The 21694-nt window shown below is 43.8% G+C and overlaps 1 protein-coding gene and 1 non-coding gene across 2 annotated transcripts; both read left to right on the top strand.

The window, feature by feature from the left end:
- The first annotated feature begins 11777 nt into the window (after nt 1-11777).
- LOC118089096 (large ribosomal subunit protein uL15) lies at nt 11778-21247 on the top strand. Its single transcript, XM_035123508.3, has 5 exons — nt 11778-11825; nt 15105-15168; nt 17316-17391; nt 19447-19621; nt 21074-21247. The coding sequence occupies exons 1-5, from the start codon at nt 11823-11825 to the stop codon at nt 21200-21202; spliced, it is 447 nt and encodes a 148-aa protein (XP_034979399.1). The 5' UTR covers nt 11778-11822; the 3' UTR covers nt 21203-21247.
- Nucleotides 18993-19123, top strand: LOC118089608 (small nucleolar RNA SNORA3/SNORA45 family). Its single transcript, XR_004693161.2, has one exon. It is a non-coding gene; the product is annotated as a small nucleolar RNA SNORA3/SNORA45 family (small nucleolar RNA).
- Nucleotides 21248-21694: the final 447 nt, after the last annotated feature.

The raw sequence follows: 21694 nt of genomic DNA, 5'->3' as shown, positions 1-21694 counted from the left end.
TGACCAGATTCTTCTTGCCACAGATTACATATAGCTGTGGAAGCCTGGGGCTTTTGTGCGAGGCAACACTGAGGACAACTCCTCAAATACAGTACAGTTGCTGAATATGGTGTTGTTGTTTAGTCATTTAGTCGTGTCCGACTCTTCGTGACCCCATGGACCAGAGCACGCCAGGCACTCCTGTCTTCCACTGCCTCCCGCAGTTTGGTCAGACTCATGTTGATGGCTTTGAGAACACTGTCCAACCATCTCGTCCTCTGCCGTCCCCTTCTCCTTGTGCCCTCAATCTTTCCCAGCATCAGGGTCTTTTCCAGGGAGTCTTCTTTTCTCATGAGGTGGCCCAAGTATTGGAGCCTCAGCTTCACGATCTGTCCTTCCAGTGAGCACTCAGGGCTGATTTCCTTCAGAATGGATAGGTTTGATCTTCTTGCAGTCCATGGGACTCTCAAGAGTCTCCTCCAGCACCATAATTCAAAAGCATCAATTCTTCGGCGATCAGCGTATTGTATTATGACAAGCCACCATTAAGCTCATATGTAAGTGTGGTGGAAGAAGGTAGATCAGGATCTAGTTGGTTCCTGACTCCCAAGTGCTTAACAATGGCAGCAACCAACCAACCCCCCTTAAAGTAGGAGAGAAGTCCTGATCTTTAGTTACTCAGATGTGCATGTTAGGAGTATGCACAGGGCACAAGATCTGCTGTATCTCCATGCCTTTAAAAAATCTGATCTAAAAAATCTGTTCTCTCTGCTTCAGTCTCTGTGTGGGTTCTGAGCCACTCTGTATAAAAGCAATAACTTTTCTCCCTTTGGGCCAAAGTGGATACAATTTACAGGCACACCAGTCCTCTAGAGTGGACTAAGCCTGCCAAATTACAGACAAATCAGTCCAGGCACATTTTGTAGGGGGAAGTAAAAAGGATCCGTTTTCCTCCGTGATTCATAAGGGGCGGGGGCGGGAGTTTGTCTCTTTCTTACTTTGCAGGGCAATAATTGGATCCTTCTTTTGCAACTCCAGAACCACTAAAGAGCAAGGAGAAGTCACTTGACCCCAATGTAAGAAGAAGAGTAATACTACATGAGGTAGCATGAGATTTGGTGGCCAGAATGTTGGCTTTGGTTGTTGAACAACTGTATTCAAATTGTCGCCCATCCAAAAACTCATAGGGTGGCCTGACTACAGATCCTCATTTATAAACTAATACATTACTGAACAGCCTCACAGGAAGATCACAGAGTAAATAAAAGGGGCATGGCTCAGTTGCAAAGCACATGCTTTGCAGATTCAATATCTAGTTAATTGATCTCAGGTAACATAAGCAGGAAGGACTTCACAAGTGTACAATGCTGGGCCAGACAGATGCAGTTTCAGGACAGCAAAGCAAAGCATTTTGCTTGCTACTAAAGAGCCTATGATGGATGAAATTAAAAGCTTCTATCAATGTGTGTGGGTTGTTTTTTTCTGGGACAGTTGCTGCCGTATGCTATGCAGGTTTATGTATGTAAATGTCTCTAAGATTGATGGGACCAGGCGCCCCAACTCCTGGAGTGGAGGTGTCTTTGCGCGCCCCCCCCCCAATATATGAGGGGCAGAGCCAAGAGCAACACAGTTCAGCATCTTGCTCCTCCTGAGTGCAAGAGAGGAAGCGGCGCCATACTGGGCTCTGCGCTTGGTCTCCTCCTGATGATGCAGCGTTGCACATGTGATACATGTTGTGCACATGTCACACACACATGGTGCATGCCAGGCAAACGACATCATGCATGGAACATGCACTGGGACACCCAAAAAAAAACTTGGATGGTGCCTCTGAATGGGACCTACTGCTGCGAAGTATGTCTGCACTGGATTTTAGTCTTTTTCACTCACAGCCAGAACCCAAAGATGGATGAGCCTGTGGTGGTTGCCAAGCCACTGGATTCTCCCTCTCTGTGTTCTCTCGAGTAACTGCTGCAATGCTTCATATAGCTTTGCTTTTGTTCATATTGCTTAAGTCCTTGTAGCTAATTAAATTGTCACATATTTTCTTGTGGAGAGGAGACAAAGAGCAGAGCACAGAGACATACAACAGCCTCCTGAAGCCAATTACTGTACAAGAAAATGTATCTTCATGCTTTACTTATTTGGTATGTACTATGCTTGGTTTGGGAAGTGCTTCAGAAGCCCAGATCTCCGGGGTCTTAGTTGGACTGGGTCAGTAGTATTGGCAACCAGTACTTCCGTGATGACTATGCATTGCCTTCAGGGTCAGAGGAACTATGCCTCTCATAATGACCACTTGATGAGAGACAATACCATGTTGACAGCTATTGCCACAAGGTCCTGATTATACGTGTCCCAAAGGAATCTAGAACCCCACTCAAGAGCTGGAAACAAGGCTGACCCAGCTTTTGAACTAGACCCTGTAACGGTTCCTTTAATACTAGTTTGCTCTGCAGCGATTAGCATATGTACCTTCATACTGAGAAAAAATTGTCTGCTGATTGCTGCATATCAGAGACAGAAGGAGGCTAGGTTGCTATTATCTAGGTCCTGCAAAAGCAATTTCATAGGTCCTGCAAAATCCACCAGCAACACTACCTGCTTTTGAGCATTATCTAAGTATAGTCTAGAAGAGTGTTAGCTTTTTTTACTGCTGCTGCATCACATTGCTGTGTCGTGTGAAGCTTGTGGTCTACTAAGACCCCTGGATCCTTTTCACATATACTACTGGCAACTCAGATGTCCCCCATCTTATATCGGTACAGTGGTTATTCTTGCCTAAATCTAGAACCTTGCAATTGCCTATATTGAAATTCATTTTGTTCATTTTGGCCTAGTCCTCTGCTAGGGTTATCTTGAATCCTGATTCTTTCTTCTGTAGCCTTTGCACCCCCTCCCAGTAGGGTGTCATCCACTAATTTGATTAGCATCCCCTCAATTTCTTCATCCACGTCGTTTGTAAAGGCATTAAACAACAACGGGCACAGGACAGAACACTGCGGTACTCCACTTGTCACTTAATTTCAGGATGATGAGGAACCATTCATTAGCACTCTTTGGATTCGGTCAGCCAACCAGCTACAAATCTGCTTAACAGTTACCTCGTTCAACCCACATTTTACAGCTTCTCTGCAAGAATATCATGAGGGACTTTGTCTAAGACCTTACTGAAAGCAAGATACACACTACGTCCACAACATGCAAACTGAACTTTTGCAACTGCCTGGCAAAAGTTGGGGATAAGTGAAGCTGGAAAGGATTGTCTGTATTTCCCAAAGGGGAGGAGTGACTCGGATGGGAGCCAGAGATTTGACACAAAGGAACCTTAATGTTCTTTTAATGGCTGTGGATGTTTCCTGCATGGGCATTTTGCCTGTAAGGGTAGGGTCTCCCAGACCAGAGTTTGGCAGAACAGCAGTTTAGAGATATCTGCATGTTGAGAAAGAAGCTTCTTGGGGTGCAGGATCCTTTTCTGGGGAACTGATGTAGGTTAGTGGAGCTGCAAGTGACACAGCTGTGACTGTAACCTTCTGTGCACACTTACTTGGGAGTAAGCCCATGGACCACAGTAGGAGTGGACGCCTGAGAAAATTGGCTGTGTTGAGTTGAGAAGTATCTGATTTAAAGAATGGTGGATTACTGAAACAATGGCCTATTCCACATGTCACAGCAAAGCAGTTAACAGTTCACTGAGAAAGTGATCATCTGGGCTGTTTTGCTCCTGCCCGCTAAGCATAGCTGCCAAGTTATCCCTTTTTTTAAGGGATTTGCCCTTATGCTGAATAGGCTTCCTCGCGAGAAAAGGGAAAACTTGGCAGCTATGCCGCTAAGGCATGGAGGGTCAATGTTAGCATCCAAACTAGGGATTGCGGATTGTTCTGTCCAGACAAATTACAACTGATAAGCCAAGAGCAAGCATTGGCTTTATCAATGTGGTTTGCTTGGAGAGAAACAAACCACAACTCCTGGTCCAAGACATAACACTAAGGCAGAGGTTGAGGCTTGTTTCTTCCCAGTGCAAACGGGGTGAAGCAAAAGCAGAAGTTACAGCTTAACCGTGATCTGCAAACATGGTTATGAGAGGGGTTTTTTTTGCTCTGTAAATGCTAAAAGCATTATCTGACTTGGTGCCCCATCCTCTACTTTCACATGTGTTTTTTTGGCAAAATCATGCCCTACAAATCTCGCTTCCTGGTTGGCCCCTAGGCAGTGGAAAGCATCCACCACTGTGTGTATCTGTTGCCATAGATATAGTTTATTTACACATATATACAACCTGACCTTGCGATGGAGGGGTTCATAGCATTAACACCCCAAAAGGGTCATTTCTCCCATAGTCGCAGCCTTGGGTTCAAACAGAGATCAACCATTGCCTGGCTCTGTAGCTTCTCATATTGCTTTCCCCCCCAGTGCCATCACTAAGCTTCTAATTCACATTGCTCCTAACTCTCTACTCTAAACTCTGGCTTTGAGAGAGGGGCCTATCCATTTGCAGAGTGCTTTTGATGCTTTGGTTTTTTTTTTTAATGGCCCATCATCCGGGGCTTATCACCTCAAGAGGAAGCTAGCGTGGCGTAATTAACTTTTAACACTTGTTAGATCCAGCAATTAGTCTAGCACACCCCAGACTTTCATTAAATTCTAACACTTACTGAATCCAGTAATTTAGAAATGCCTAGCGACCTCAAACTCACAACACTAGACTCATCTGCAACTGCTTCCAGTTCCAGTGCGAACTTCCCTGTGTTTTGCATCTCTTTCCCAAAAGGACTCAAATGTTATACATCCTTTCTCGGTGCCTGTAACATAGCCATTATCTCAAGCCCTTAGAATGCGTTGCCAAGTAATTGCTGCCTTGTAAATTTCCTTACTATTTATACTCGGGCTGCTTCACTGAATTTCACGAAGTACACCCACCCACGGCACGTAATTGAGTTCAGAATATAGGTTATTTTAATCTTTCTTACTAAACCACTCCTCTCCTTAACCATTCTGTGTTTTGCCTGCTCTGATTTCCATACCATTCATAGCTGCCAAGTTATCCCTTTTTTTAAGAGATTTTCCCTTATGCTGAATAGGCTTCCTCGTGAGAAAAGGGAAAACTTGGCAGCTATGATACCATTTGCCAGCTTTGTGGGGTCAAGGCAGCCTCAGTTCTGACAAGATGTGGACTCTTCTTGCCATAAAGGACTTGCAAGTCCCCTCAGGTATGGTGCTAATTATGGATAGTTCCTCAAGTTCCACTTTTCCTGACCCATGACGCCACAGTTCACATCTGGTATGAATTAAAAGCAAAAGTTCTGACTTTCATGCTCTTCATATCAGACATGCAAATATAATGATCATTTGCCTTTCACTCAGGTTTTTTCAATCAGGCTAAGGCTGGCCAACTTTATTCCTTTACTCCCTTAAGCATCATGCTATTTCCCTAGATAAAACCTCTTCTATTTTTCTTTTTCTGCTGCTTTCTTTCCTAACTGTGTTTACTTTGTCCAGTTTGAATTCCTCGCTCACTTTCTGAGCCAACAAGTTTATACAATTCAATCAAACATGCTTATGCAAACTCTTTCATAAGCTAGGACGTGTCGACAAGTCAGAATAACACACCCTGCTTTCTATCATCAATGCTACAAATAATTTCTTTACAAATTGAGATGAGGTGTGTACATACACTAAATTTCAATTTCTCTGATCTGAAGAGGTTATAAGGGGTCTCCGTGAGGGCGCCTCATTCTCTGTGCTTTAAGTAAAAGGATTTGGGAGGGGGAAATCTGGGTGCTTTAATTTCAAATTAGACCAGGGTCATTTAAGTCTGTTGCTTATTTCCCATATTTTCAAGCACACAAATTAGGAAGCTTGAATTTAAAGCAACAAAGAGTCTTGTGGCATCTTAAAGACTAAGAATTGTGTATCCAACATCAGTTCCACTCAGAATAGATTCACTGAAATTAACAGACATGACTTAGGTTGATTAATTTCAGTGGGTCTAGTTACCATGTCATAACCCCTTGTTGACTAGAGTCCACTTTTTCAGATGCGTAAAGTATAATCCTGATTAAGCCATGGGTACAAAGAAAGAAAATGTGTAGAGGTTGGAGACAAATGACAGGGTAAAACAAAAAGTACGGATATTAACAATTTTATTAAGTGTTTAAATGTATGCAAAATAAGCACACTGGCCCTTCACAAAGCAGTAACTGGTTAGCCTTGCTGAGTAAATCAGCACCTTTAGTGGGATTGGTAACCATTGTCTCTATATCATCTAACTAAACATCTGGGTAAGGTGTAATTTAGCAGTTTCATACTGGAGTTTCTATTTGAAGTTCCTCTATTCAAGGGAGGGACCCAGGTGGTGCTGTGGGTTAAACCACTGAGCCTAGGGCTTGCTGATCAGAAGGTCAGCGGTTCGAATCCCTGTGACGGGGTGAGCTCCCGTTGCTCGGTCCCAGCTCCTGCCAACCTAGCAGTTCAAACACACGTCAAAATGCAAGTAGATAAATAGGAACCGCTATAGCGGGAAGGTAAACGGCGTTTCTGTGTGCAGAAGTGGCTTTGTCATGCTGGCCACATGACCTGGAAGCTATACGCCGGCTCCCTCGGCCAATAATGCGAGATGAGCGCGCAACCCCAGAGTCGGTCACGACAGGACCTAATGGTCAGGGGTCCCTTTACCTTTACCTATTCAAGGGTGACCACGTTAAGGTCAGTGACAATACGTTCTGAAAGCTGGAACATTCTTTTACTGTGTCCATTTATTCTATTGTGTAGCAAAAAGAACTGGAATAATCAGAAACCTGCTCCTGACCTTAAGGTTGTCAGATACAGTGTGTATATTGTTTTTCAACATGGGTTTCCCTGACAATGCTTTATTTTATTTTATTTTTGCTACAGCTAAGTAACATTGCTACCCCTCAGAAGCCTGAATTATTGCTTTCCCTAAATTGAAATAAATGCAGTCACTTATCAGTCATTGCCAGGGAAATAAGGGTTACTGTAAATGTAGTTTAACTTATTAATAAATCTGGTTTTATTTTGGATATATAACATAACTTCCAAAAGAAAAAGAAAAAAAGTACCCAGATATCTTCATTGTGTAATTGTGCATACTTTTTCACTGCAAAGGCAGGGCAAGAAGTGTAGTCAGCATGACAGTGTTCCTTGCCCAGATAGTTTTATAATATTCTGGCTTAAAAATGTGTAGTGGAGGGCCAACCAAGCTGCTGAATATCAGACTAGGTGCCATAAAAGAGCCTACAGTATTTCTGTCTTCTAGTCTTGCCAAGGCCAGAGACTGTTGTAGTGTTGAGAGATGCTGTAGACAGGCCCTTTGGAGAAGCAGCTGCTTCTTTTTTTCTCAGGTCCAAGCCATGCTAAAGTTCTGCTAGGCAGGGGCGTAGCGCTGTCTGCTGGTGCCCCCCCGCCCCGCAAAGTGGGGACAGAGTGTGCTGACCCAGTTCTTGCTGCTGCCAGACAGGCACAGTGGCTGAAGAGCCCCCTCTGTGCCCAGTCCCTGCCTGGCACAGCAGCACTAGCCCTTCACTCTTCCTTTTATGTTTCAAATAGAGATGAAGCAGATTTCTGCCACAGTAGTCTTTAAGACGCGGGTGGTGCTGTGGTCTAAACCACAAAGCCTCTTGGGCTTGCCGATCAGAAGGTTGGAGTGACTGGGCGAGCTCCCGTTGCTCCGTCCCAACTCCTGCCAACCTAGCAGTTTGAAAGCACACCAGTGCAAGTAGATAAACAGATACTGCTGTGGCAGGAAGGTAAACAGTGTTTCCGTGCACTCTGGCTTCTGTCACAGTGTTCCGTTGTGCCAGAAGCAGTTTAGTCATGCTGGCCACGTGACTTGGAAAGCTGTCTGTGGACAAACACTGGCTCCCTCAGTCCGAAAGCGAGATGAGCTCCGCACCCCATAGTCGCCTTTAACCATCCAGGGGTGCTTTAAGTTTACCTTTACCTACTTTAAGTCTTTAAGATGCCAGTGGTTTCATTTTTATTTTTTGCTGCAAGAGAATGAACCTCACTTCTTCTTTGAAACTTTATGGAATTCTGACACGTGACAAGCTTTATTTGGATATTCTCCTTTTTCAAGCCTTGCACTATTTGGGAATTGATTTATCAAGTCCATGGCGGTTATGGCTTTATCTGTAGATCAGACAAATCAATTTACTGTAGCCCCCAGCTGCAATACCCATGGCCAGAAGCACAGAACATTAGGTTGCTGTAGGGCGGGCACTGCAGGGACATGCTACTGCCTTCCCACCCTGCTTCTGAGCAAACCTGATGCTCTATACAGTGGTACCTCGGTTTAAGTACACAATTGGTTCCGGAAGTCTGTACTTAACCTGAAGCGTACTTAATCTGAAGCGAACTTTCCCATTGAAAGTAATGGAAAGTGGATTAATCCGTTCCAGACGGTCCGTGGAGTACTTAAACTGAAGCGTACTTAACGCGAAGTATGAGTGTAATTGGTTCTGGAAGTCCGTACTTAACCTGAAGCATATTTAACCTGAAGCAAACAGTCCCATTGAAAGTAATGGAAAGTGGATTAATCCGTTCCAGATGGGTCCGCGGAGTACTTAAACTGAAAGTACTCGAACCGAAGCGTACTTAAACCGAGGTAGGACTGTACATCGTTCCTAAGCATCAGCTACAGTGCCTGTAGCTTCTGGAAGTTGTAGTTCATAACAGCTAGATGGCATTGAGTTGGGGAAAGGCTTTCCAAAAGCAACTGCTTGGCAGCTGTTGAAAGCAGGACACTAAGCTAGACCGTATATTGGCTTGCTCCACTGGGACTCTTCCTAAGAAGTATTAAATCAATTTTTGAGTCTGGGATTTAGATATATCTCAAGGCTCTCCTGTAGCTAATTGTGAATCCTATGACTTTTGTTATAATTGTGATGTTTAGCTTATTTATTTAGTTGTTTTGTAAACAGTGTTTTATAGATTGTAACTGTTTTACTGATGATTTATAATTGTTTCACTTATTATTTTTGTTGCATTTGTGATGTCCTATTACATCATTGTTGTCGTTTTGTTTGTAAGCTGTTTTTTTATTCATGTGATTGAAAAGTGGCATAGAAATATAATCAATCAATTGTTTTTGCAGACCCGGGTGAAATAGAGAGTAAATAAATGAGAGGAGGTGTAGTGGTTAAAGTAGGAAACCAAGACCCAGGTTCAAATCCCCACTCAGCCATGAAACTCACATTGGGGAAGTCACTATCATTCAAACTTACGCAGTTCTGAGGATAAAATGGAGTGAAGAGAAGAACCTTGTATATTCTTTTGATCTCCTTGTAATGCAGAATATAAACTTGTTTAATGAAAATGAAGCACACATTCATGCTGAATTTGTATTCTGAATGAGGAAGATCAATAATCATGTCACTCTTCTACTCAGAGAGGCAGAATGCTAGGAAAATTAATATAAGGTTCTACTGGCGTCTGGCACTCTAATAGCTCTAGGTGCGTAAATACTAGACTTATCTTAAATGCTTTAGGATTGAGCTCTTACTACCGTACGTCTTGGAAAAAATATTGAGACTAGTGTATGCCCAGATAAATAAAACGGAGGGGGAAAGAAACACCAAAGGATAAAGAAGCAACACTTGGAATTTAAACAATTCAGTTTATTATCCGTAGTCTGCCTTTTGTTGTTATAATAATTAAAGTGGATTACCAAAGGGTTTTTAAAAAATGAAAAAAAGTTGCACACATTAAAACAATATAATGGCAATATTTGTGTCTGTGTATAAATTTTAAAAGCTGCTTTTACCAACCACCTAAAAGAGGAAGATACAGAGAGCAGAGCCTGCCACGCCACCGCAATCCTTGCGGGCGCTTCTTGTCTATCACAGCATTGGTTTCCTATCGCAACCCTATGCACACTTACCTGGGAGTTTTCTTATGCATGTATCGTATCACTTAGCCATGTGTTCAACTGGGCTATGTTGATCTTCTTCTTCTTCTTCTTTGGTGATCACTTGTAGTCGAGTAAGATTGTCTTCCATGAACATGGTCTTAACGGTGTGTCCGTAGGTGACTATAGAGGCCAATTCTGGATCCGCACGTCCTTCCACAGTGGGGACATAGGTTTCTGGATGGGAGTTGATTATGGTGAGGGTTTGCCAAACGTGCCTTCTTCTTAGTGCATTTCTCCCTTTCCTCCTGAGTTTGAGCGTCTTCAAAGCCCATGACATCTTTGGTAAAGGCTGTTCTCCAGCTGGAGCACTCGCAGGCTAGTGTTTTCCAATTGTCGGTGTTTATCCTACCTTTCTTTAGATTTGCCTTAAGAGAGTCTTTAAACCTCTTTTGTTGACCACCAGCATTACACTTTCCATTTTTAAGTTCGGAATAGAGTACAGTAGTTGCTTTGAAGACAAATCAGGCAACCAAACAACATGACCAGTCCAACGATGTTGAAGAATCTTTGCTTCAACCAGAGCAGGATTTAGGTTTGATGAGGCCCTAAGCTACTGAAGGTAGTGGGGCCCTTCATATGTCCAGCTGTCCTTTGTCAACAACAAATTGTCGCTTTTTCTTGTGTTGAATATATGCTATATGGCAATTTATGGACCTAATAGGTATCTAAAGCCATTTGCACATAACAAAATATGTATTTTATCAAAGTAATTGTTGAACTTATCTTATATTTTGGAAATGTACATCCCAGTTTTTCCTCCTTTAAATTTTTGGGGGCCCCCAAGGGAGTGGGGCCCTAAGCTATAGCTTGTTTAGCTTATATATAAATCCAGCACTGGCTTCAACACTGGTGATCTTTGCTTCTTCCAGTACACTGGCATTAGTTCGCCTGCCTTCCCAAGTGATGTGTTGAATTTATCGGCGACACCGCTGATACTATCTTTCAAGGAGTTGGAGGTGACATTTATAAGTGGTCCGTGTTTCACAAGCATAAAGTTGGTAGTACAGTACAATAGCTTTGTAAACAAGCATTTTGGTTTCCCTGCGAATGTCCCAGTCCTCAAACACACTGCACTTCCATTGGGAGAAAGCTGCGCTCGTAGAGCTCAGGCGATGCTGGATTCCGGCATCAGTGTTGGACCTTGTGGAAAGATAACTGCCAAGGTAGGCGAAGTAATTGGCACTTTCCAACATTACACCACTGAGGTAGATTTGTGGTGCTGCAGACGGGTTCTTTTGTGCTTGTTGGCGCAGCACTTTGGTTTTTTGGATGTTGGGCAATAGGCCAAACTTTCTGTAAGCTTCTGCGAAGATATTTAGGATGGTTTGGAGGTCATCTTCTGTGTGTGCACACACTACGTTGCCACCAGCATACTGAAGCTCTATGACAGAAGTTACGGTAACCTTACTCTTTGCTTTCAGCCTGCTCAGATTAAAGAGCTTTCCATGATCAGTTCGATAGATGATTCCTACCTCAGTGGGGGCATATCTGGGAGCAATAACCCACTGAACACAACAGGTTGCACTCATATGCAGACGTGTACGGGGATGCGCGATTGGGGGGGGGAGCAAGAGTCCTCAGTATCTGGGACCATGTCCTCTGCTAAGCGCATAGAGAACCGGAAGACCTCCCCATGTGCCGCTCTAAACTTTTTTTCCCACCTCTACTAAAACCGCGATCTATGCAACAAGCGCTTCTGAATCTTCTCAGCTGCTATTGACGACCGGACCACGTGATCAATGGAACGCCTCCGCGCGAAAGAACCCGGCACCCAGAGTATCGCGAGACTCCACCCTCTCTCTCATTCTCCGCGTGCGCGGAGGGGGCTTGAGACCTCGCGATAGAAGGGCCTTCCTTTCTGTGAAATCTCGCGAGAGGAGCACTCATTCCCTTTTATCTTCTTGGAGCCGCCAAGATGGTAGGTGGCGAGTGAGGGGGGCGCCGCCTGAGGCGCGGGGCCTGGTGGTCCGGCGCCTCAGACGCCGTTTCTTCCGACGGAGGGTGGCCGCGCGGGGATGGCGGCTGCTTCTCGGGGGGAGGTTTCTCGGGGACTTTTAATAGCAGTGAACTCATGGCCGGGCTCTGCACTTGGAACCCCCATGGCCCACCGAAGCTTCACACGGTGCCCTCTGGCCGCTCCCTTCGCTCTCGGCCTGACCTAACTTGCAGGGTTGTTGGAAAGACAACATCCACGACGCGCTTCCTCTAGCTCGGCGGGACAGGCGTCTCCCCCGTGCGCTTCTCCCCACGGCTTGCTTTATAAGCTCATGGTGGGGTGGGGTGTTGTATGGAGCAGCAATCTGCTGCTGTTCTGCTCCTTTCTCAGTCGAAGGGATAGCGGGGGGGGGGGTGCCCTTTAGATCAGGGGCTCCTTAACTCCGGACTAGAAAGTGACTCGTGAGGTTCACTCACGTGGCCAGGTGCATGCTGCACGTCTGTAAAAACAAAACTTTTAAATCGTACAGCATCTACTGCAACACGTTACCGTTGCTGCAATGAGGAAAAAGACCACCATCAAGTGGTCTGACAAGATCCCTCAGCAGTTTTCGAGTGTTTTCATGGGATAAAAATATTTGCGTAGCAGTCCAAAAGCGTTTTCTTTCTGAAGGCTGCTCCAATGCCTTATGTTTCTGCTCTGCAGTGTTTCATACATGGGTGTCTCCACTATGCATCGGTGAACAGGTTTGCTTAGTTGACCTCTGGGGAGAGCTGCGCTGGTAATGTTTGCTTTGCCTGCTTTTAATAATAAGAATTTATTATTTATACCAACCCCACCCATCTGGCTGGGTTTCCCCAGCCACTCTGGGCGGCTCCCGACAGAATATTAAAAACATGGTAAAACATCAAACACTAAAAACTTCCCTAAACAGGGCTGCCTTCAGGTGTCTTCTAAAAGTTAGTTGTTTACAGTCATATCTCAGGTTGCGAACGTGATCCGTGCGGGAGGCGCGTTTGCAACCCGCATTGTCGCATATGTGCATGTGTGTGATGCGATTCAGCGCTTCTGCGCATGTCATTTTGTGGTTTTGCACATGCGTGAGTGCCAAAACCCAGAAATAACCCGTTTCGGTACTTCCGTGTTTCCCACGATCTGCAACCCGAAAACGCGCAACCCGCAGCGTTTGTAACCTGAGGTATGACTGTATTTCCTTGACATCTGATGGGAGGGCGTTCCACAGGGTGAGCGCCACTACTGAGGGCCCTATGCCTGGTTCCCTGTAACCTCACTTCTCCCAGTGAGGGAGCCACCAGAAGGCCCTCAGAACTTGACCTCAGTGTCTGGGCTGAACAATGGGGGTAGAGACGCTTCTTCAGGTATACTGGGAAATATAAAGGTAAAGGTACCCCTGACTATTAGGTCCAGTCGGGAATGACTCTGGGGTTGCGGCGCTTATCTCGCTCTATAGGCCAAGGGAGCCAGCATTTGTCCACAGACAGCTTCCGGGTCATGTGGCCAGCATGACTAAGCCGCTTCTGGTGAGCAAGTGCAGCGCATTGCAAACACTGTTTACCTTCCCGCTGGAGCGGTACCTATTTATCTACTTACACTTGACGTGCTTTCCAACTGCTAGGTGGTCAGGTGCTGGGACCGAACAATGGGAGCTCACCCTGTCGCGGGGATTCAAGTTGATCGACCTTCTGATTGGCAAGCCCTAGGCTCTGTGGATTAGACCTCAGCACCACCCACTGGGAAATATACCACATGCCAAATAGGTGGTGCAACACAGGAAACTCGCACCAAGTCAGGTGGTTGGTTCATCTAGTTCAGTTGGGGTTTTTGGCGGACAGTGACTCTCCAGGACTGGGAGAAATCATTCCCAGCCCTACCTGGAGGTGGAGATGCCAGGGATTGAACCAATATCCATTTGTGTGTGCTCTACCATGGAGCTATGGCTCATGTTGAGTGAAGAAGGTCTGAAGGGGGCTTTTAGTCGTGTGTGCATGATTGGGAACCCTACTTTAATCAGGAAACCGAGCTGCACATTCAAGTGAAAGACTGCTTCAGACCTCAGCTCAACATGGGAAGGTCAGGAAATGAACGGGCAGAGCTGGTGCACGTGGGGATATTAGGGGTTGCAGAAGGTTCTACTCCCATATTCAGGTGAATATCTGAACATGCCTATATACTATTATTGAATTCAATCTTAATAGCCTGAAAGGGATTTCTTTTATTTATAGGTGTATTTTATTTTTTTACGTAGGTTTTAGTGTGGCTTCTCTTGCTAGCTTAGTATGGTTAGCGTTACAGCAGGGTCCCCAAACTACGGCCCCCGGGCCGGATGCGGCCCAATCGGCCTTCCAATCCGGCCCGCGACGACCCCCGCTGCCGCCGCCCGCTCTCGCGGCGCGCGGCGCAGCAACGATCTAAAAAATCGGCAAAAAATCGCCGAAAATCATTTGTGCGCATGCGTATGGGCCTCTCCCGACCCGGAAGAGGTCATTTCTGGTGCACTTCCGGGTCGGGGGAGGCCCATACGCATGCGCACAAGCGATTTTCGGCGATTTTTTCCCCGCCCGTGTGCGTGTGCGCATGCGCACGGGCGCACACTCCCCTGCCCTCCGGCCCGCTGCGCGCGCACTCCCCTGCCCTCCGGCCCACTGCGCGCGCACTCCCCTGCCCTCCGGCCCACCGCGCGCGCACTCCCCTGCCCTCCGGCCCGCCGCGCGGTAAGTCTGGGGACCCCTGCGTTACAGCATATTGATGCATATATAGTATGGCATCCATACTAGTATGGTGGTTAAAGTTTCAGGTTGCAGAGACCAAGCTTCAAACCCCCATGCAGCCCTGTGGCTCACTGGGTGATCTTGGGCTGATCACAGCCTATCGTAGACACAGGAATTTGTGAGAATAAAATGAGGATAATGGTGTAACTGTATACCATTCTGAGATGAGATAAAAATATGAGATTTAAGCACCAGTGACTTATTTAAGCACGACTTGAAGTAACTTAAAACACAGTAACAGTCAAAACACAGCAAACATTGAAATGCCAGCATCTTCAGAAAAGGTAAATGGGAGGCACACATTAATCAGGCCTGTAAACCTGATTAAGGTTCATAAGCAACTGTTCCAAGCTGGAGATCCTCCACTGGTGTATTCCAATCATATGTTGATTTTTGAAACACCATGCTACATTAGTTGTTCTTTCATTGGGCACTGCTATAACATATGGTGTCCTATTGTCTTTTTCTTAAGCCTTCAAGACTGAGGAAGACCAGGAAACTGCGAGGTCATGTCAGCCACGGCCATGGTCGTATTGGTACGTGTAGAAAGCAGTTTACATGTAGAACTATTTTGCTACTTAAATCTATTGTTGCTTCACGGGTTTTGGAATCTTCTCCCCTGGTTATCGGGTGACTTAAACTTAAAGGGGGAAAAGGTTTTTTGGTCTCTTTTAGTTTTCTGGTGGCACTTTTAGTTTTCTGCTCCCCACCCCTTTTTAAAAAAAAAAAACTCCTGAGTGTAGTTGCATGGGAGTAAAGCACATGATTTCTTTATTTTTTATATCGCCTTTCATCCAAAGATCACAGGGCGGTTTACAATATAAAAACACAAAAATATATAGCATAATTACAAACTAAAATAATAACACTTCCCTTCACACACACACAGTTTAAAAGGCCATAGATGGTTTAATTAGCCAAAAGCCTGGGAGAAATGTTTTTGCCCGGCTCCTAAAGATAGGTAACAGAGATGTCAGGCAAGCTTCCTTGGAGGGAGCATTCCATAAGCAAGGCCCGCAGAAAAGGCCCATTCTCGTGTTGTTCCCCTGTGGCAGAGGATGCACACGAAGGAGGACCTCAAATGATGATCGCAGAGCCTGAGTCAGTTCATATGGGGATAGATGGTCCTTGAGGTGTTAGCTGCTAGCAAATAGCAAAGGCTATCTCAACCGCCACGCCTTTGGGGTTTCAGCTTGCACATTCCAGAATGAATGAATACAAGCAATGGGGAAGAAGTTCCTTAGTACCTACTGTATCTCAGCCAAGGTTTCCCCTTGCTAATCTGAGGTTGAAGCTCTTTGCAGGAAAATAGGTAACTGAGAAGTTTTAATCAGTGTATTTAGCGTAACTCGAGTCAGAACTGTTATGAAATGCAATATGGTTATTGTATAGAAAAAGCAGAGATAAATAGCATCAATAGTAAATATAGGATTGCTTAGTAACAGGTTCTGTTTCACTCCTTGACTCAAATGGGTTTACATACCTGGGGCCTAAACTTGCAGAGGTTTCCCACATCCCTTCAGGCCTTGTTCTAAGAACCCAAAATGGCATCCACTACATGGCCTCTGGAGCAGTTGTAGCCTAACCATATATTTTTAGGCAGGCATTGGGGACAATGAATGGTAAAAGAACTACTGCCCTAAGTCCTGCTTGGTGTAACTAATTAAACTTCCAGTTTGCTTAGAGCTAGTGTAGTATGAATGACGACATAACTTTAGAAGGTGGAAATTCCAAGTTCCTAGAAATGTGGTCTGAAGAATGTAGATCTCAATGCTTTGCTAGCCTGATTTTAAAAAATTGAGCTTTTTAAAGCCATAAACTGGAAGCTGACCTTGACTGTTAAGGCCAGTAGGGGTGCAGTTAATCACACAGCAGACCTGTAGCCTGATCCTTTGCAGGTTCACTATGATTCACACAAAGGCTGAAATCCTAAATGCTTGCTAGAGGGAAAGCACGATTGAACAAAGTGAGACTTCTGAGTAAACATGTACAAGTTGTGGGAATGGGTGATTGGCTGATAGGTGTGGTAAACCTGTTGACAACTGTTAACAACTGCAATTGGTCTTACAGGAAAAAGCAAGGGGTGAGATGGCTAAAAATAGCATTATCATGTATAATGAGATCCAATGTCTCTATTCAGACCAGGTCTCTCCATGGTTTTAAGTTTGGTAATAAGTTGCAATTCAGCAACTTCTCTTTCCGGTCTATTTCTGAAATTCTTTTGTAATAAGACAGCTACTTTGAGATCTTGTATTGAATGTCCTGGGAGACCGAAGTGTTCTCCTACTGGTTTCTCTGTCTTGTGATTCCTGATGTCAGATTTATGTCCATTTATCCTTTGGCATAGGGTTTAGCCTCCCCTCCCCACCCTCTCACTATATATAAGGGTCTGGTGACTTCTGTTTCAGTGTATCTGAAGAAGTGTGCATGCACACGAAAGCTCATACCAATAACAAACTTAGTTGGTCTCTAAGGTGCTACTGGAAATATTTTTTTTTATTTTGTTTCCTCTATGATAGTATAGGTGTGTCTACAGGTTTAAGCTTGCCTAACTCTTGTGCTGGATTGTAGTTTTTAAGTACTGGCGATGATAAACATTTAAGCTGGCAGTGTGTGTGCTTGTTTTTGTGTTTCTATGCTTTAAAGTTAAATATATATATTTCTGTTTGATGTTTCTCTTTAGGTAAGCATAGAAAGCATCCCGGAGGACGTGGTAATGCTGGAGGCCTGCACCACCACAGAATTAACTTTGATAAATAGTAAGCTAGCCCTTTTTTCTTTACTTCCCTTCATTTCTTCCCTCATCAACCCCGCCCCCCAAACTGGCATGGCACCAAAAATTAACTACCTACCGGTATATAGATTCAGCAGTTAGGAAATGCCGTTTTCAAATACTGAACCGTATTTAAGGAAAGTATACATGCATTTTATCGCAGCAGCTGTGGAAAGCTTGAACTTTCATCACTTGTGGCTTCTCAGAGCTGTATGGAAGCCAATAAGCACAAGTCTCTGTAAAGTATATTTAGTATTGGCTTTCCTAATGAATTATTTTATTTCAAATAGTTTTGGGGAATACAGTGGGCCCCCCCCCAACCCTTCAAAGAAAATTATTTTGGTGGAGAAGGCTGCAAGGGGAGGGACACCCCCCCCCCAATTTGCACAATCAGAAGTCTGCTGCAGGCCAATATGATTGGATAGTCCCCCTTGGTTTGTTTAGTAAATATTAGCAAAATACACTAAATTGGACCTCAAGTCAATATGGGGCATTAGAAAAATTTCCAAAGAAGTTACAGTGGTGCCTCGCTTAACGAATGCCCTGCTTAACGAAATTTCCACTTAACGAAAGGATTTTTCGAGCGGAGGTTGCCTCGCTAGACGAATGCGTTTTAGCAAATCACGGTTTCCCATAGGAATGCATTGAAATTCAATTAATGCGTTCCTATGGGCAAAAAAAATTCAAAAAAAATTCAATGCATTCCTATGGGATTCGCTAGACGAATTTTTCGCTATAAGAAAAGACCCGTGGAACGAATTAATTTCGTCTAGCGAGGCACCACTGTACAATGCTATTTTTCATATGTAGGAAGCTGGCCTATACAGAATCAGACCATTGGTCCAGATGAGTACCGTTGACTGATTGGCAGTGGCTCTCCAAGGTTGCAGGCAGGAGTCTCCTCTAGTGTTAATCTGGAGGTGCCAGGGATTGAATTTAGGATCTGTGTGCAAATCAGATGGTCTTTCACTGAGCTACCTATGGCCCTTCCAGGAAATGGAAGTGCTAGCCCACTTTTTATTATACTGGTACCTTGGTTGTTGAACTTAATCCGTTCGACTCCTGAAACGGTTCAAAAACCAAGGCGCAGCTTCTGATTGGCTGCAGGAGCTTCCTGCACTCAACTCGGATGTTTGGCTTCCAAAAAACATTTGCAAACCAGAACGTTTCCGGGTTTGCGGTGTTCAGGAACTGATTTCTTCAACAACTAAGCTGTTCGGGAACTAAGGTATTTGGACTTCAGGTGCACTTAGTATCATAAAACAAACTGGCTCAATGCACTAGTTTTTAAAATAAATTCTTTTTTAGCCTCTAGATCAGGCATCTCCAAACTTCGGCTCTTCAGATGTTTTGGACTACAAGTCCCATCTTCCCCAACCACTGGTCCTGTTAGCTAGGGATCATGGGAGTTGTAGGCGAAAACATCTGGAGGGCTGCAGTTTGGGGATGCCTGCTCTAGATCCTTGCTTATTTCAAATGTACGCAGACATGTAGAATAGCAATTAGCTGTCATGCACAATCTTTTTCATGCTTTTATGTGTTCCCCCGAGAATTTGGCAAGACAATGAAGCTGCATATTTGCAAATAACTGAGACTAGAGTCACATCTAGATATTGTCAGTTATCGTGGTGTGCTATAGTGCTCAGAGAGTAACAACTGACTTTTATTCACTGACTGTGCTCTGCATAGTACAGTCAGCCACCAGGTTAGTAATAGAGGGTTGTTCCTCAAAGAAAGAGATGTGGGTCAGCAGGAGGGTGCAGACAACAATGTCTCATGTCGAGCTTTCTCCTTTCTCAATATTTGCCTCATCTTTGTACCCTGTATTAAGAAAGAAGCTTACTTAAAAGCACTGTGAGCTCATGGCTGACCTCAGATTTGAACTAAGAATGTCTGCCTCACAACTTTTGCTCTTAACCTGTGCCAGATATTTTTTGTCAGTAAACCTTGACATGGTCATCCAATAAACCCAAGTATTGTTGCTCATGCATTTAAAAATGCATCATGCAGTGATTTTTCAGTTTGTGATTTTTCTTTCTAGCCATCCTGGTTATTTTGGAAAGGTTGGTATGAGACATTACCACTTGAAGAAAAACCAGCACTTCTGTCCCACAGTCAACCTGGATAAACTGTGGACACTTGTTAGTGAGCAGACAAGGCTCAAATATGCCAAAAATCCGACCGGATTATCACCTGTAATTGATGTTGTACGCTCAGTAAGTGCCAAAAACTTTTGGATATACTTTTTATAATGATGCAGAGCTTCCCAAATGTTGCTTTTATATTTACTTCCTATCGTGTAAAAACCAAGGAAAGTCTGCATAATTTGACTACAGTAGGCTTACCCAGACCAAATGGGAGTTTGCTAGCCTCTTGGTTTTGCTACCTGTTGGCTGCATCTGGCTCGATGGGGCATAGATTGTGGAGACCAAGCTATAGGCCAGGCTTGTACAGTCTGTAGAGTGGGCATTTTTATATTTCATTTCAAAAGTGATTGCATTACTTAAATTTATTGTAGGTTTTGTCAGAAAGAGCTAAACCATGAGCCTGTGTTTGGATTAATGTTAGACCAAACCATGGTGTTATGTAGTGGAGGGGCAAAATGACCAAGGAACAACAGTCTCCACTTCGGGAGCCTGCTTGTTTGCAGTAAGCCATGGCTTGTGTCAGCATTATGAGTAAAATAGACGTATGTTAGGTATTATAAAAATGCAGTTGTAGGATACTGGTAACCCCAAAACCCTGGAGTTTGAACAGCTAATTTTTCAATTAACAAAAAAAAAGGCAGTGCCCCTTCAATAGACTTGGCTCTTTCTATTACTCATATACTGAAAATATGGTGAGACTTCATTGTAGGTCTGTAGATACTGTATTGTATATCCAAAGGGGGGGGATGGAACATACATTTGTCTTTCTGTCTCTTTACATTAACTACACACTTTCAAACAACTATCTCAGTAGTTCAATGAAGCATGATATGGTGAAAGCTTAATTTTTTGACTTTAATTGCCCCATATTACCCAAATATTATGTTGGTTGGAATGCACAGCTAAAGAATGCTGAGACTCATGCTGATGTGCATACCGTGTTTCTCATATTATAAGACACGTCTTATATTTATTTTTTCCTCTAAAAAACACACTATGGCTTATTTTCAAGGGATGTCTTATTTTTTTCCTCCTCCTCCTGCCGTGGCCGGCATTGCTGCTGCGCCTATCACTATGTCTTATTTTCGGGATATGGCTTATATTCCTTGAATGCTTAAAAATCCTGCTATGGCTTATTTTATGGGTATGTCTTAAAATATGAGAAACAGGGTAGTGAATATCATGAAGTAGCAAGCACACTTTAAATTGCACATGTTCCGTTACACTGTCAAGTTACTATTTTCTGTTTCCTTCCTTGTAGTCTCTAGTTCTACAGTTTCAATTTGAAATAAAGTATGAATTTTAAATTTATTACTTGGAATGTAAATGGTTTAAATGAAAAATCAAAGAGGAATAAGATCGAACATATACTGGTTCCCTACGAGGCACAATTTGTTTATTTGCAATATTTCACAAAATATACATAATCTTTTAGTTTTATTGGAAATGATCAGTGATGGTTGAAAAAATCTTGGTACCTTCTGGGCTTGCTGATGATTCTCCTATGTGTTTATTTTTTAGGGTTATTATAAAGTCCTGGGCAAGGGGAAACTGCCCAAACAGCCTGTAATTGTGAAAGCAAAGTTCTTCAGCAGAAAAGCAGAAGAAAAAATAAAAGCAGTTGGTGGAGCTTGTGTACTAGTAGCATAAGAACTTCTCTATGTGCTGAGATTTAAATAAACATCATTTCAGCTACCTTGTATTCTCATTTTAATAAGCTGTTGAGAAAGACTGCTAATTCTAGTGCCTGCTATCTTGTTTACAGGAGACAAAACCTTTTCTAATGTACCATATTTACTTGATGTATTGCATACCTTTTTTTGGCCAAATTACATCACAAAAATTAGGGGTGTGCATTAGATTTGATGGTGCCAGCAAATACTTTTTGGGTTTCAAGGTTTTGGAAATTGAGGGGTGCATTAGATTCCCGTAAATGTGGCATCTCCTGGCATTCTTTTCTTTCAGCACATGCATAAGGTCAGAACGACAGAAGATTCAACAAATGTTGTTGACTAACCATTGTACACTATGCATCTGCACGGTTGTCATTTAAGAACAAAGGGGACAAATTTCACATCCAGTCATGATTGTTACACTACAATTAACAAGAGCAGCTGAATTGCCTCTTATTGTCACTCTGAA

This window comes from Zootoca vivipara, chromosome 7 (assembly GCF_965207765.1).
Source record: "Zootoca vivipara chromosome 7, rZooViv2.hap1.1, whole genome shotgun sequence".
Lineage (NCBI taxonomy): Eukaryota > Metazoa > Chordata > Lepidosauria > Squamata > Lacertidae > Zootoca > Zootoca vivipara.
The sequence above is the reverse complement of the archived record's forward strand: the minus strand, read 5'-3'. Positions and strand labels throughout refer to the sequence as shown.